Source organism: Mobula hypostoma, chromosome 2, assembly GCF_963921235.1.
Source record: "Mobula hypostoma chromosome 2, sMobHyp1.1, whole genome shotgun sequence".
NCBI lineage: Eukaryota > Metazoa > Chordata > Chondrichthyes > Myliobatiformes > Myliobatidae > Mobula > Mobula hypostoma.
This window is the reverse complement of record NC_086098.1, coordinates 133,157,429-133,174,116: the sequence shown is the minus strand read 5'-3', so window position 1 is coordinate 133,174,116 and position 16,688 is coordinate 133,157,429. Positions and strand designations below refer to the sequence as shown.

Sequence of the window (16,688 nt, the reverse complement as noted above, 5' to 3'; positions counted from 1 at the left end):
CTGTTCTTTTTTTTCAAACCTTCTGACTGCTTTTAGGTTCAGCATTTACAGTTATTAAAAAATAATCTTGCAAAGCAAAACTCAATTTTTGAGTATTACCAACCAATATTGCAAGTACCTTTGCAAATCAGATTGAAGCTTGGTGTAGTGAAGAAATGAAAACTAGAGGAGTACCTGTTCACATCTCTGATCTACTGTGTTACCTTTGCCAAATGTGGCAGCAGCAGGAATATTATCAGGCTGGGGAGGAGAAATGTAGGCAAGAGTTTGGTTCTTTTGTTTGATGTCCCCTTTCATCAGCAGATCACTGGAAGTAAAGTGAGGGCTGTAGAGTCATAGAAAAGTACAACACAGAAACAGGCTATTTGGTCCATCTAGTCCATGCTGAGCCATTTAAACTGCCTACTCCCATTGATCTGCACCAGGATCACTACCCTCCGTACCCCTACCATCCATATACATATCCAAACTAATCTTAAGCATTGAAATTGAGCTCACGTGCACCAGTAGTGCCGGCAGCTCATTCCACACTCTCACGACCCTCTGAGTGAAGAAGTTCCCCCTTATGTTCCCCTTAAACTTATCACCTTTCACCCTTACCCTATGACCTCAGTGGAAAAAGCCTGCTTAAATTTTACCCTATCTGTGCCCTTCATAATTTTGTATACTTCTATCAAATCTCCTCTCAATCTACGTTTCAAGGAATAAAGTCCTAACCTATTCAGACTTTCCTTATAAGTCACGTCCTCTAGAGCTGGCAACATCCTTGCAAATTTTCTCTGTACTCTTTCAACCTTATTTATGTCTTTCTTGTAAGTAGGTGACCTAACACTGCATACACTACTCCAAATTAGGCCTCACCAATGTCTTGTACAACATAACATCCCATCTTCTGCTCTCAATACTTTGAAAGATGAAGGCCAGTATGCCGAAAGCTTCCTTTGGTTTCTCGTGATGCCAGTTTCAATGAATTGTGGACCTGTATTTCCAGATCCCTTTGTTCAACCAAACTCCTCAGTGCCCGACTGTTCACTGTGTAAGACCTACCCTGATTAAAAGTGGATGTGTGCCTGTCATGCAACACACATCAAAGTTGCTGCTGAACGCAGCAGGCCAGGCAGCATCTCTAGGAAGAGGTGCAGTCGACGTTTCAGGCCGAGACCCTTCGTCAGGACTAACTGAAGGAAGAGTGAGTAAGGGATTTGAGAGGGGGAGGGGGAGATCCAAAATGATAGGAGAAGACAGGAGGGGGAGGGATAGAGCCAAGAGCTGGACAGGTGATAGGCAAAAGGGATACAAGAGGATCATGGGACAGGAGGTCCGGGAAGAAAGACGGTGGGGGAGGACCTAGAGGATGGGCAAGGGGTATATTCAGAGGGACAGAGGGAGAAAAAGGAGAGTGAGAGAAAGAATGTGTGTATAAAAATAAGTAACAGATGGGGTACGAGGGGGAGGTGGGGCATTAGCGGAAGTTAGAGAAGCCGATGTTCATGCCATCAGGTTGGAGGCTACCCAGATGGAATATAAGGTGTTGTTCCTCCAACCTGAGTGTGGCTTTATCTTTAAAGTAGAGGAGGCCGTGGATAGACATGTCAGAATGGGAATGGGATGTGGAATTAAAATGTATGGCCACTGGGAGATCCTGCTTTCTCTGGCGGACAGAGCGTAGGTGTTCAGCAAAGCGGTCTCCCAGTCTGCATCGGGTCTCGCTCTGTCCGCCAGAGAAAGCAGGATCTCCCAGTGGCCACCCACTTTAATTCCACATCCCATTCCCATTCTGACATGTCTATCCACGGCCTCCTCTACTGTAAAGATGAAGCCACACTCAGGAACAACACCTTATATTCCGTCTGGGTAGCCTCCAACCTGATAGCATGAACATCGACTTCTCTAACTTCCGCTAATGCCCCACCTCCCCCTCGTACCCCATCTGTTACTTATTTTTATACACACATTCTTTCTCTCACTCTCCTTTTTCTCCCTCTGTCCCTCTGAATATACCTCTTGCCCATCCTCTGGGTCCCCCCCCCCCCGCCCCTTGTCTTTCTTCCTGGACCTCCTGTCCCATGATCCTCTCGTATCCCTTTTGCCTATCACCTGTCCAGCTCTTGGCTCCATCCCTCCCCCTACTGTCTTCTCCTATCATTTCTGATCTCCGATCTCCCCCTCCCCTCCAACTTACAAATCCCTTACTCACTGTTCATTCAGTTAGTCCTGACGAAGGGTCTCGGCCTGAAACGTCGACTGCACCTCTTCCTAGAGATGCTGCCTGGCCTGCTGCGTTCACCAGCAACTTTTATGTGTGTTGCTTGAATTTCCAGCATCTGCAGAATCCCTGTTGTGTGCCTGTCATATTTTTTTTTTGGGGGGTGGGTTGGAGGATGCTTTGATATCATAAAACCATAAAGATATAGGAGCAGAAGTAGGCCATTTGGCCCATCAAGTCTGCTCCACCATTCAATCATGAGCTGATCTAATCCTTCCAGTCATCCCCACTCCCCTGCCTTCTCCCTATACCCTTTGATGCCCTGGCTAATTAAGAACCTATCTATCTCTGCCTTAAATGCACCCAATGACTTGGCCTCCACAGCCGCCCGTGGCAACAAATTCCACAGACTTACCACCTTCTGACTAAAGTAATTTCTCCGCATCTCTGTTCTAAATGGACGTCCTTCAAGTCGTGCCCTCTTGTCCTAGACTACTCTACCATGGAAATAACTTCGTCATAGCCCTCCTTTTCCAGTCTGTTCCATCAGCTTTCCTATACTGGGATGTGAGCCAGTACCTTATTCGCCACTCCTGAAGATTCAAGAATTATTTATTGTCGTACTTCAGTACACAAGTGTAAAGGAGAACAAAATGATTGTTACTCCGGATCCAATACAGCATTAAAAAAACAATAAGCATACAGAGCATAATAAAAACAAAAAGCACTACATATAAATATAAGAGTATTCCTATAAAACAGGATGTTCAATTAACTGGTATATACATAGACTGATGTATGCACGTAAAGTGATGCTAGATAATGTATATGTAGTGGTGGTGAGGTGGGTTGATGGGTGGAGGTAGAGATCAGCCTGACAGCTTGGGGGAAGTAACTTTTTGAGTCTAGTGGTCCTGGCGTGGCTGTAATGTAGTCTTTTCCCTGATGGGAGTGGGCCAAACAGTCCATAAGCAAGCTGATATTGCTAACTGTTGTCTGACACCTTTCTGTATATGTCTGATGGCGGGTAGGCTGGTGCTGGTGATGTGTTGGGCAGTGTTAATTATCCATTGTAGAGCCCTCCTGTCTGTCACAGTGCAGTCTTCTGTACCGCGTAGTGATGCAGCATGTTAGGATGCTCTCCATTGTGCATCTAGAAAGTTGTAAGCATCGATGTGCACAATCCTCCTCTCTTTGGATCTCGTCTTATTAATAAACGTAAGAAATTCCGATGATGCTGGGAATCCAAAGCAACACACGCAAAATGCTGAATAAATGGTTAATGTTTCGGGCCGAGACCCATCTTCGGGACTGGAAAGGAATGGTGAAGATGCCAGGAAAGAATGGAAGGATAGCTGGAAGGTGAAAGGTGAAGCCAGGTGGGTAGAAAAGGTACAGGGCTGGAAAGGAAAGGGTCTGATAGGAGGGGAGAATGGACCATAGGAGAAATGGCCCTATGCAGGTGAGAAGGGGTAAGAGGCCAGAGTGGAGAACAGAAGAGGGGAGGGGGAGGGAACATTTTTTACTGAATGGAGAAAGCGATCTTCATGCCATCAGGTTGGAGGCTACCCAAACAGAATATAAGGTGTTGCTCCTCCACCTGGGTGATCTCATTGTGGCAGAAGAGGAAGCCGTGGACCAACATGTCGGAAATTGGGAATGTGAATCGGAATTAAATATTTGGCCACTGGGAAGTTCCACTTTTTGTGGATGGCGCGGAGGTAGGTGCTTGATGAAGGGTCTCACTAATGTAAAGGAGCCCATATCGAGAGCACCAATTCAATAGATGACCCCAGCAGATTTGCAGGTGAAGTATTGTCTCACCTCGCAGGACTGTTTGGGGCCCTGAATAGAGATGAGGGAGGAGATGAATGGGCAGGTGTAGCTCTTTGACCTCTTTTGATAGAACATGTTTATACTTGTATCATAATTTATGCAGTTTGAGGAGGGTTTCCTTTTTAATGTGTTTTTTTTACCCAAGAAATCCGTGCAGGCTGCTTGTGAAGAACACAGGTCAGTTAGCTGCACAAATTATTTTCACTCAAGTGCCTATCAAGTTCTCTCTTGCAGGCTTGGATTGACTGCACCATCCTAGTAGAGAGTTCCAGTTAGACCTGTAATGCGTATGTGAAAGGAGTTGGTCCTCACATGCCTTTTATTTTTTTTTAATCTCTTGTGCCTGGTCCTTGGGCTACCTGTGAATGGGAGCATGAAACATAGACGCAGCCACAGGTATTTCAGATGCCACTTTGCTGAGAACTTGCACTAAGGCCTTCCGTAAATCCTAATTACTGGCCTCCCAATTCCCAAACTGATCTCCGCCTCCTTCGCTGTCAAGGTGAGACTAAATGCAAACAAATTCACATCATATTTCACCTGGGCCGTCTACAACGCAGCAGAATAAACTTTTAATTGACCAAGTTGAGGTAACCTGCTCCCACTCTGTCCACTCCTCTCTCTCCTTGAGATCTACTCAGGCCCTCACACAACTTACCCCTGCCTAGATCCAGCTCAGTCCTTCAGCCCAACTGGTCAATGCTCACCAAGGTGCTCCATCTAAGCTAGACAGCATTTGGCCCATAAACTTCTAAAGCTCTCTAATATATGTTCAACTGTCTTTTAAACGTTTTAATACCTGCTTCATACACTTCCTCTGGCAGCTTATTCCACATAGATACCATCTTTTTTGTAAAAGCTGCCTCCTGGGTTCCGATTTCCGATTGGTCCTTCCTCTTTAAAGTTACACCCATACCATTTAGTTCTTGATTCCCCAAGCCCTGAAAAAAGTCTGAGTGCATGCATCCAATCCATGCCCCTTGTGATTTTATACACCTCTATAAAATCACTTCTAAGTCTCCTACACTCCAAGGAATCAAGTCTTAATCTGTCTAGCCTCTCCCTGTGACTCAGTTCTTCAAGTCCTGGCAAAGCCCTTGTAAATCTTTTCCGCACTCTTTCCAGTCTAATAACAATATTCCTGAAGCAGAACAACTGAAACTGAACCCAGTACTCCAAGTGCGGCCTCACCAGCATCCTGTACAACCTGACCTCCCAATTTTGTATTCAATGCCCCAATTTATGATGGCCAGTTGCCGAAGGCCTTTTGCACGGCCCTGTCTACACCAGTTCTCATCGAGGGATCAGCTGTGGAAAGAGAGAGCAGTTTCAAATTCCTGGGTGTCAACATCTCTGAAGGTCTAGACTGGGCTCGACAGATTGATGCAATTACAAAGCAGTGGTTATATTTCATTAGGAGTTTGAGGAGAATTGGTATGTCAGCAATGACACTCGCAAATTTCTACAGACGTACTGTGGAGAGCATTCTAACTGGTTGCATCACTGTCTGGTACGGAGGAGCCACTGCACAGGATCAGAAAAAGCTGCAGAAACCTGTAAACTCAGCCAGCTCCATCATGCGCACTTTCCTCTCCCGCATTGAGGGCACCTTCAGGAGGTGATGCCTCAAAAAGGCAGCATCCATCATTAAGGACACCCATCAATAAGGACATGACCTCTTCTCATTGCTACCATCGAGGAGGTACAGAACCCTGAAGAAACAAACTCTATATTTCGGGAACAGCTGCTTCCCCTCCACCGTCAACTTCTGAATGGAGAGTGATCCCATGAACACTACTCTTTTCCTCTCCTTTTGCACAACATACTTAATTTAAATTTATATATACACATATGCACATATATACTTAATGTGATTTATAGTTTTTATTAATATTTATTGCAATTTACTGCCGCTGCAAAACAACAAATTTCATGACATGCTGTATGCCAGTGATATTAAAACTGATTCTGATATCTGTGACTCCACTTTCTGGGAACCATGTACTTGTACTCCAAGGTCCATCAGTTCTACAACACTCCCTGGACTCTGCTGTTCACTGTGAAAGTCCTTACATTGATTTTACTTTCAACAATTTAACCCTTCCCACTTATACAAATTAAGCCTCAGTTGCCATTCCTTGGCACATTTGCACAGTTGATCAAAATCCCCTTGTATTTTTTGGTAATCTTATGTCTTAGAAGAATTCAAATTGGAGTTGGTGGTCATGTGGCAGAATATGTTGCAAGGAAATGTGGAATGTGGTGGCTCTGAGAGTTATAGTAACATACTGAGAGATAACAGTGAATGGTTTTTCTGCCTATGTTTTATAAACATAAATGTCTACATTTTTCTATGGCTTTGATGGTTCTTTTCATGGACGTGAATGGTTCTATATTTGTGTTTTGTAAATTTGAAAGACACATATATTACAGATAAATTTTAATGATACTCAGAGGAAACAGTGGAAAACCCAGTGGGTTCTCCTATATCGGGTCAACGCATAACTGAGATGGTTGAGCGGAACGATTGTACTGGTTATAGAGCTTCCTCCCGGATCCTTGTCCAGGGACGGACATGGCCGACAAATGGCTGAGCCTGTGCGGGAAGGATAGGTTGGAACCGAGCTTGAAGAACCTGACGGAGTCGGAGGGGCAACGACAACATCAGCATCGAGCCCTGCAGGAGCTGGTCCGGGCCCATGTGGATTCGTTCGACCAGGCAGTGAACGAGGGGCTGACGCGGGCCGTGCAGGTGAGCTGCCTCCGCGCACGTGTCTCCCCGGCGGACTCGTAATAACATCCCACCTTGCAACCCTCGGGAGCCTTCATCCCCAGCCCTCTCCCCGGGAGCTCACCTGTCGGGAAATCACTCTCCCGCAGGGATTATTCATCTCACCTCACCCTCGTCCTTTTCCGGGGAATCACCTCTTCACCTTTTCTTCAGCCCCCTCTCCATTACTTCCCAGAGAATCATCACACCCCCACCCCTTCGCTCTCTTCTCAAGGAATCTTCACCACCTCTCTCTCCTTTCTGTTTCTTCCCGGGGAATTTTCAGCCCCCACCCATCATTCCTCAGGGAAACCACACCATCCCTTCTTTTTCCAGGGAATCTTTCCTTCTCCGTCACTTCCCAGGAAATCTGGACACATCCCGGCGCTTCCCAGGGAATCTGGACCCTTCCCTCCCCCGGCGCTTCCCAGGGAATCTGGACCCTTCCCTCCCCCGGCGCTTCCCAGGGAATCTGGACCCTTCCCTCCCGCGGCGCTTCCCAGGGAATCTGGACCCTTCCCTTCCCGGCGCTTCCTAGGGAATCTGGACCCATCCCTCCCCAGCGCTTCCCAGGGAATCTGGACCCATCCCTCCCCAGCGCTTCCCAGGGAATCTGGACCCATCCCTCCCCTGTGCTTCTCAGGGGACCTTGACCCATCTCTCCCTGGTGCTTCCCCTCAGTTCCTAAGGAATCTTTCCCACTTCCACCTAAGTCAATTCCCAAGGAATCTTCACCGCACTCAAATACTTTCCAGGGATTCTTCACAGCAACACCCTCCCCCCTCCCCCCCCACCTCTGTCTCTTCCCAGGGAATCTTGACCCGCTCCCCCTTCTCTTTTCCCTGGGAACCTTCACTTCTTTCCCCGTTGCCTCTTCCCGAAGAATTTTCATTCAGATTCCTCCAACTCTTTCCGGGTAATCTTCAGTCCCCTCTGTGTCTTTCCTTGAATCCTCACCCAGTCCCTTCCATTCTCTTTCAGGGAAGTTCATGTGGGCATCAACTCTAGGAAGAAAAAAAGAAAAAAAAACTCTGAGGGAATTTGAGCAGCTGGGGACCAAGTTAAAACACAGAACCTAGAAGCTAATAATCTTTAGATTGTTCCCTGAGCCATGTGCAATTGGGCACAGGTTAATGAGATAAGAGATTAAAATGTGTGGCTCAAAGAGTGGTGTGGGACTAGTGGGTTTGAATTCGTGGGACATTGGCACCAGAATTTGGAAGAGAGGAGCTGTTCTGTTGGGACAAGCTCCACCTGAACCATGCTGGGTCCTGTGTACTGGCACATCACATAAATAGGGCTTTAAAATTAATCGTGGGAGGTTGTGGATTTAACAGCTTGGAAAAGAATGGATAAACTAAATAGGAAGGAAAGTGCAGGAGAGGCTACTGAAGTCTCCTGAATGTAGAATAAGACACAATTTAGAAAGCGGTAATAATTTAACTTCAGACAATATGGAGACAAAATTAAGAAAATGGATGGAGGTATTAAATTTGAATGCAAGCAGTCGATGAAATAAGGTAGATGAGTTTGTTGTGCAGCTAGAAATTGACAAGTATGATACTGTGGGCATCACAGAGTCATAGGAGCTAAACATCCAAGTATACGGATCTTATCAAAAAAACAGGCAGTTTGTCAGGGTGGGTAGTTTTAGCTTATTTCACCGCCCCACAAACCCTGATTGAACTCTAGCCTAATTATGGGACAATTTACGATGAGCAGTTAACCTACTAACTGGTACGTCTTTGGACTGTGGGAGGAAACCAGAGCACCTGGTGGAGACCCACAGGGTCATAGGGGAAAATGTACAAGCTCCTTACAGACTGTGGAGGGAATTAAACCCGGGTCATTGGTACTACAAAGCTTTGTGCTAAACACTACGCTACTGTGCTGACCTTCTTATGGTAAAAATGAAATTACATCCTTACAAAGAAATGACATGGGATCAGAATATATTGAAGTCTTCTGGGTAGAGGTAAGAAACTGCAATGGTAAAAAGGTCCAGATGGGAGTTGTATATAGACTTCTGAATTTATTTAGTCAGAGGGTGATTCATCTGGAATTCATTGTCACAAATGGCCATGGAGGCCAAATCATTGGCTATATTTCAAGCAGAGGTTGATGGGTTCTTGATTAGTCAGGGCATCAGAGGTTGGGGGGAAGCAGGAAAGTGGGGTTGAGAGGGATGATAAGTCAGCCATGATCGAATGGCAAAGATTTGATGGGCTAAATGGCTAATTCTGCTCCTATGTCTTATGGTTTTATGGAATCTTCACCCTGCATCCCCCTCCTTCCCCAGTCTCTTCCAGATATTCTTCATCATCTTCTCTGTCACCTCCCAGTGTATCTTCACCCTAAACCTCTACTTCTGCAACCCCTCCTTCTAGGAATCTTGACCCACCCTCTACCCCTCCCACAAGTCTTCACACACTGCTCGTGCTCTCCCCACCGCCCCCACCCCCCCATTTCCTTCTTCTCAGGTTTTCAGGAGTTTCTCTCCTTCCCCACACGTCACCAGTCACTTTGATTATCTTCTGTAGTTCTCACTTCGAGAATCTTACAATTATCCTAAAAAAAAATCTGCCTCTCCCTCCACTCTGTGGATGGGCAGTGAGTGGATTCCAAGCTTGGCTTGGGTGAGGATTTTGGAAGCTGGCATGGGCTATAGGTGGATGATTCTGGTACCTCAATGCAGACAGATTCTCGCTGTGGAAAATTAATTTGCAGTTGGTGCAGTTTAAGTACCCATGGTGTTATAAGAGGAGGTGAGTTTTATTGTGGCTGGAGGGTTTAGACCACTCAGACAGCTTTAAAATTAGAGATCTATATCTTTGTAATTTATGTCAGTTACCGTAAAGTCTGCTTTCTATGTCTTTTGAGAATTTTAATTATATTTGCTCTATCATGGACTGCCACGCTTCAAGCTGTTAAAGCCCCAACTTTTGGAATTCCCGGTAGGAGTTTTTATTTAAAATAAAGTGATATTAGTGCACCATAGATTTTTCTTACTTCATTGTTCTGACATATTTGTTTAAACGTGTTTACCATAGGCTATTCGTCCACTCGAGTTCAACTACAAAAATGATCGCATCACCCTGGTGTTTGCCGATGCAGTCATCAGTCCCCCTATGGCTCCTAAAGGCAGCATCTGCCGTGACATGAAAATCTACCCGGCGGAGTGTAGAGGGAGGCGGAGTACGTACAAGGGCAAGTTAACAGTAAGTGCTGACCCATAACTTTTAATATAGCTAATGAATTAGTGCAACTGTTCTTTTGTACCAGGTTGAGGATTGTTATAGTCCCATTCATCCACCTCAGTCTAGTTAATATTACTTTTTACTGGTTTAAAAAAAACTGAGGTCCAGTTTTCTTATCTTTACAGTTGGTAATATTATCTGAAAAAAGGTCTTGTGTCCTGTTCGATCTGTAACTCAATCTCCATGTTGTTCAGCTTGTGTTTCTTTATTTTTAAAAATAAAATCATTATTTTTGATGAGTTTCTTATCCTGAGGGCATTAAAATCAAGGTGAAAGGATTGGATCAACATCATGAGTAAGCCATTAATGCAGAGAATGGCATTGCTGAAGCAGCTGGACCTTTAATGATTGATAGATGCTTGTTCATTTTTCTAGTGTTACTTCAGAAGTACTTAAATAGACTGAATTTATATTTATAACATTGCTCTAGTTGCAGGGGTTCCCAACCTGAGGTCCATGGACCTCTTGGTTAATGATAACGCTCCACGGCATAAAAGGAGTTGGGAACTGCTGCTCTAGAGCAAAGACTCGCTCAGATATGGTTAGCTGGGAGTCCTCTGTACTTTGCCAAAGCGGCCATCAATCCTTTATTGTGCTACTTACTGAGGACCTTGTCCTGTTTGCAGACATACCTCTGTAGGGGGCAATAATAATCAGTGGTAGAGATTTGGGTGAAGGATTTTATTTCTGTCCATTTGTAATCCAGAAACACAGGAGTTTCATAGCTTTAACTTTTGTCTAAGCTCATGCCGTAATTGTAATATCCAATCCTTCATTGTTATCTATTATTGTTTTGGTATTAACTACATTTTTAGTTGAACTTTACTCAAGATTTATGTTGTGCATTATCTTTCAACTAGAAACTCCAGTAGATGTCATGTAATTGGACATGCTCCTTACTTAATAGTGTTATGATAGTGTCAATAGTAATGTGAAAGTAATCATTTATACATCAAGGAGCTTGTTAAAAGCAACTAACTTTTTCCCTTCCATTTTGCAGGCAGATATTAGCTGGTCAGTGAATGGTATACCCAAAGGGATAATTAAACAAAACCTGGGTCTGATCCCTATTATGGTAAAATCAAATCTGTGCAACCTACATGGCCTATCTCCTCAAGATCTCATTAAACATCATGAAGAAGCAGAGGTACTGAATTAATACTTTGAACTGGATTTCTTTCTGGGATGGTTGGGGAAAACATCAACATTGGAAGAAAGGAAAGGAACAAGCCGTGTTTCATATTAGCACATAGCTAAGGCGACTACTGAGGGATGAAACGGGCTATTCTCCTTAAGATGAATGTAATACATATTGGGAGGAATCAGTACACTTCAGGAATACTATGTGCAGTTTTAGTTTTGTTATTTAAGGAAGAATATAAATGATTTCAAAGTTCAAAATACATACGTCACCATGTACAACCCTGAAATTAATTTTTTTGCAGGCATACTCAATAAATTTATAATAGAATAATAACCATAATAGGACCAATGAAAGCCTGCACCAACTTGGGCACTCAACCGGTGTGCAAATACAAAAAGAAATGAATATTAATAGTCAATAAGTAAGCCATAAATATCGAGATTGTGAGATGAAGTGTCCTTGAAAGTAAGTCCATAGGTTGTGGGAAGTTGAGTGAAGTCATCCCCTTTGGTTCAAGAGCCTGATAACTATTCCTGACTCTGATGGTGTGCGTCCTGAGGCTCCCGTACCTTCTTTTCTGATGGCAGCAGAGAGAAGGGAGCGTGCCCTGGGTGGTGCGGGTTCCTCATGATGGATGCTGCTTTCCTGTGTCATCGCTCTGTGTAGCCATGCTCAGCGGTGGGGAAGTCTTTACCCGAGAGGACTGAGCTGTATCTGTTACTTTTAGTGAGATTTTCCATTCGAGGGCATTGATGTTTCCATACCAGGCTGTAATGCAGCCAGTCACTAGATTAATAGATTAACTAGATAGGTGCACTAGTTGATAGATTTTGAGGAAAGATTATGCCTGTACTCCCTTAAAGAAGAAAAAGAAGCTATTCTTATCGAAACTTAATGACCCGAGGGAGTTTGGTCATGGTAGATATTGTTTGCCTCCCAGTGGGCTTGCCTGGAATTAGGAGACATTGACTTGGGGTAAGAGGTTGATCATAATACTGAGATGAATGGTTTTGAGTGTATGAAGTTCTTTATGCACAGAGATGTGAATGTTAAATTGTTGCTTATTCAAGACAGATAGATTTTTTTAACTAAATGGGAATTCAGAACATGGTCTTCAGAAATAGAATTGAGGCCAAACATCAGATCAGTTGCGATATTGGATAGTAGAACAGTCTTGGAAGCTCATGAGCCCTGCTTATTTTAGTGTTTTTAATTATTCACCTCATGACAACTCGTGTTATGTTTACAGTACTAATTACTGTATTAATGACATTGTAAAAAGTTTTGGAAATTGGTTAATTTGTAAATAGTGGCAAAGAATATCCCAATTCCTTTATGGTGTATTTGTCATTCTATCCACGAAGAACACAAATACTGTCGAAGAATCTTGTTTCACTTGTTCAGTGTGTGAGGTGTATGTAGGGAAAGCACACTCTTGGTTAATTTCACCCACTCTCTCCTTGGCATTATGGGGTCTGCAAAGAAAAGAGCCATCAGGACCATCACAGAGGCTGCTGAACGAGCCTCCAGGTGGATGTGGATCAAGAGGTGTGACCTGTGGATAAATGCTGCTGGGACACAAGCCGGGGCCTGATAACCCTGGCTGAGTCGCCTGGGTGAAGGTATCTGATGTGGAAAGACCCGAAACACCCGGTGACCCCAGGTTACATCACTGATGATGTGTCCCAGTGCATCCTAGGATGCATCTGAGCATCAGCATACCACTTGAACATCCAGTACCAGAGAGAAGATACCAGACTTTGATTAGCGTTCGGTCTTGTACTTTCAACTGTAAAATTTAAAGATACATTTATTGAGATCAGTTGACAAATGTGAGATGAGGACAGAACAACAGAAACTGATTTTTATTCTCTCCTCTTTAGGAAATGGGAGGATACTTCATAATAAATGGTATAGAAAAGGTAATCCGGATGCTGATCATGCCACGTCGAAATTTTCCCATTGCTATGGTGAGACCTAAGTGGAAGAGCAGAGGGCCTGGCTACACCCAATATGGTAATATAGTTCTAATGTCCTCTGTATGTAATTTGAGAAAGGGTCACAGGATAGCTTGTGGGAGTGCAGACCCTTTCTGATGTGTATTGTTTTCTTTGTGATCAACTGTAACAGCCATGGTATGGTTGAATGGGATGCAGTCTCCGCTGCTGAAAATGCTGAGAAATGGTTTTAATTGTTGGTTAGTGTGCTTATACTATAGAACTAATGTATGACTGATATATTTTCCCAGCTTGTGTTCTCTTGGGATGCAAGTGTTTGCTGGCAAGCGCAGTTGTTGCCCATCTTTAGTTGAGCAGATGGTGGTGAGCCACTAACTTACACTTCTGCAGTTCTTCTGGTGAAAGTCTTACAATAGTTTTGTTGGGTGACAGGTTCCAGAAACTTGACCCGAAAAAATGGCAAGGTATTGTGTTTCTAAGTTAAGATGGTTCTCAACATGGAGATAAACTTGTAGGTAGTTATATTTCTAAGCTACTGACCATTACCTTCAAATAATTATTAAATAAAAGGATGAAGTTCTGGATATCCTTGTCAGATCCATGAGGACAGAAAGTGTTCATGTTTTAGTTGCCTTGAAGGTTTCATTATGATTATAAGTGGATACTGATTAGGCTGGGATTGTTTTGCCTGATGCAGAGGAGGCTGAGTGCTGATAGAGGTGTATCAAAATTTCTGGGGGATAGTGTAGATAGTAAAAAATCTTTTTCCTGTGGTAGGCGTGTCTAAGACAAGGAAGAGTACTTTTGAGATGAGAGGTAGTAGGTTTAGAGGGGATATGTTCTGACACAGATGTGATTGAGAAGCATTTAAGAAATGTCTAGACAAGTACTTGAATTAGCGAGGCATAAAAGAGTTAATGAAGGCAAATGGGATTAATGTAAATGGATAGTGGTTTGAAGTTCTTGTTTTGTGCTGAACAACTCTATGGCTCTATGCGACACAAATGCAGTATCTTGTGCTTGTTGTTTTATTTAGTAGATTATTGTCTCTGCCAAGAATCCACCTGCGGACTTTAACGTAAACTTGCATTGCTTTCAATTTCTGAACTTGCTGCATCAGTATTGATTGTAATGCAACTATATATAGATAGTTATGACCCAGTGCAACTGCACAAACTAAAAAAATTCTTGGTTTTCAGTGTGAACCTCCTTGTACTTAAAGTACAAACAAGAGAAAAGCTGCATATACTGGAAATCCAAGCCACACACACAAAATGCTGGAGGAACTCAGCAGGCGAGGCAGCATCTATGGAAAAAAGTACAGTCGACGTTTCAGGCCAAGACCCTTCAGCAGTCTCGGCCCGAAATAGCGACTGTACTTATTCCATAGATGCTTCTTGACCTGCTGAGTTCCTCCAGCATTTTGTGTGTGTTGCTTGTAACTAAGTAATTTTGTTAAATAAGGAAAGAACATTTACTGAATCTATTCTTCCAGTGATTGACTAAAATATAACAGTAAAATGTCATTCTTTATTAATTAATTTGACAGTTTGTAATAAGGAGAGGGGTGAGGTTAAGTTGGCCTGGTTGCATTTCATGTTTGTAACGTAAGAATTTAAGGGGAGAAAATAGTTTCTGGTAGAGAAGTAGCAATTAATGACAATAATTTGCCAGCATTTTGTAAGAGCTACTTTTATAAAATATAAGCGTAATAATTTGTAAGAACTACTTTTGTTGGTTTCCTTCTGCCAGGTATCAATATGCACTGTGTGAAGGATGAGCACACAGCAATTAATATGAACCTGCACTATCTGGACAATGGTATGGTGATGCTCAACTTCATTTACCAGAAGGAACTATTCTTTATACCACTCTGCTTTGCACTTAAGGTGAGATGGAATATTGTACCGGTTTTGGGTTAGGATTAAACGTGGGCTGACAGCTTTATAGGGATGCAACCATATTAAGTTTGGTAGACCAGGATGTCATTATATAATGTAAGAATATCAACAAGGCCTTCTGATTCTTAAACTGAATGTGTTGGCACTGTATCAAATCAGCATGATATTGTAGGCAACATATAAATGTGACATTATCTCTCATTCTTCTGAACTCCAGAGAATGTCGATCTAGTCTGCTTAATCTCCTATTGTAAGACAAGCTCATATGATCACTCTGGTGAACCTTCTGTCATGGGTGTTTTTTCTTGAGGTGGGGTGAGATGAACTATATACTAGATCCTTACCATGACCAATCTACAGGCAGTAAATCAAACAGGGCCCATGCATTCAATTGAAGGGAATTAATCCTCAGGTAAACCTTATTTGTGGCATTTATGGTAATATAGTGTAAAATATATTTGAATCTGTAAATGCTTTTAGCCAGTCATTTGTAATAATAGAAGGATCTTTATCTTTGCTTAGACCAGTTCTATCATTGCTTTCTTTTCCAGTTCTTCATTTGGATCGATAACTTGACTCTTCTGTGCACTTGTCAGTCAAGTGTAACCATTTGCATTTGTTTCTTTTTTTATTCCATTCTGAGTTCAATGTAGATTTTCCTGTTTTCTTTTTGCAGGGGTTAGTTGATTTCACAGATTTCCAGATTTATCAGGAGCTGATTAAAGGAAAAGAGAATAACTCCTTCTTCAAGAGTTGCGTGGCACAGATGTTGAGAGTTGTGACGTCAGAGGGGTGCACTACAAAGAAGCAGGTCTTGGATTACCTGGGGCAGAGATTCTGCGTGAAGCTTTACCTGCCAGAGTGGTATACGAACGAGCAAGCTGCAGAATTCCTGTTCGAGTAAGTGGAGCTATTTAAAATTCAAGATTGCTCAATGTCATTTCCTGTATACAAGTATAAGGAGAACAAAATGGTTACTCTGGATCCAATGCAGCACAAGACATCCCCACAAAAAATAAAGAACATACAAATAATAATAAAAAAACAGTAAATATAAATACGTAAGGTAGCTTAAATACGTAGATTGGTTGTTTGTCCATAAAGTGACTGTAGGCTGTACACAAGGTGACTGACAGGAAATAATAAAATAGAAGTGGAGGTGTTGGTCAGTCTTACTGCTTGGGGAAAGCAACTGTTTTTGAGTTCTGGTGGTCCTGGCCTGGATGCTATGTAGCATCCTCCCTGATTGGATTGGGGCAGACAATCTATGAGTAGGGTGTGTAGGATCTTTCGGGCACCTTTCTGTATATACGTACGTACTTTGTCTTGTTGACATCAAGAAAGAGGTTAACTGCCTGGCACCAGGCCCTGCGCTCTTCCATCTCCTGTGTACAGGCTGTCTCATTGTTGATGATGAGCCCCACTGCTATTAGGTCGTCAGCAGACTTGATGTGATTGATTGGGTGTTTAGCCGTGCCATCATGTAGCGTGTACAGCACTGGGTTTAGCACACAGCCCTGCATGGCACCAGTGTTGGGGATGATGGGAAGGGTGGAGGAGTTGGGCATCCTGACTATCTGAGGTCTATTTATTAGCAAGTCCAAAACCCAGTTGCA

At 43.2% G+C, this 16,688-nt stretch overlaps 1 protein-coding gene across 1 annotated transcript in view; it reads left to right on the top strand.

Annotated features, from left to right (window-relative positions):
- Nucleotides 1-6,562: 6,562 nt before the first annotated feature.
- Nucleotides 6,563-16,688, top strand: part of polr1b (RNA polymerase I subunit B) — a 33,829-nt gene continuing 23,703 nt past the window's right edge. The window contains exons 1-6 of the mRNA XM_063072784.1: nt 6,563-6,794; nt 9,863-10,030; nt 11,070-11,216; nt 13,097-13,229; nt 14,924-15,060; nt 15,749-15,972. Of these exons, the coding sequence (XP_062928854.1) occupies nt 6,618-6,794; nt 9,863-10,030; nt 11,070-11,216; nt 13,097-13,229; nt 14,924-15,060; nt 15,749-15,972 (986 nt within the window). The 5' untranslated portion in view covers nt 6,563-6,617. The remainder of the gene's footprint in view (nt 6,795-9,862; nt 10,031-11,069; nt 11,217-13,096; nt 13,230-14,923; nt 15,061-15,748; nt 15,973-16,688) is intronic.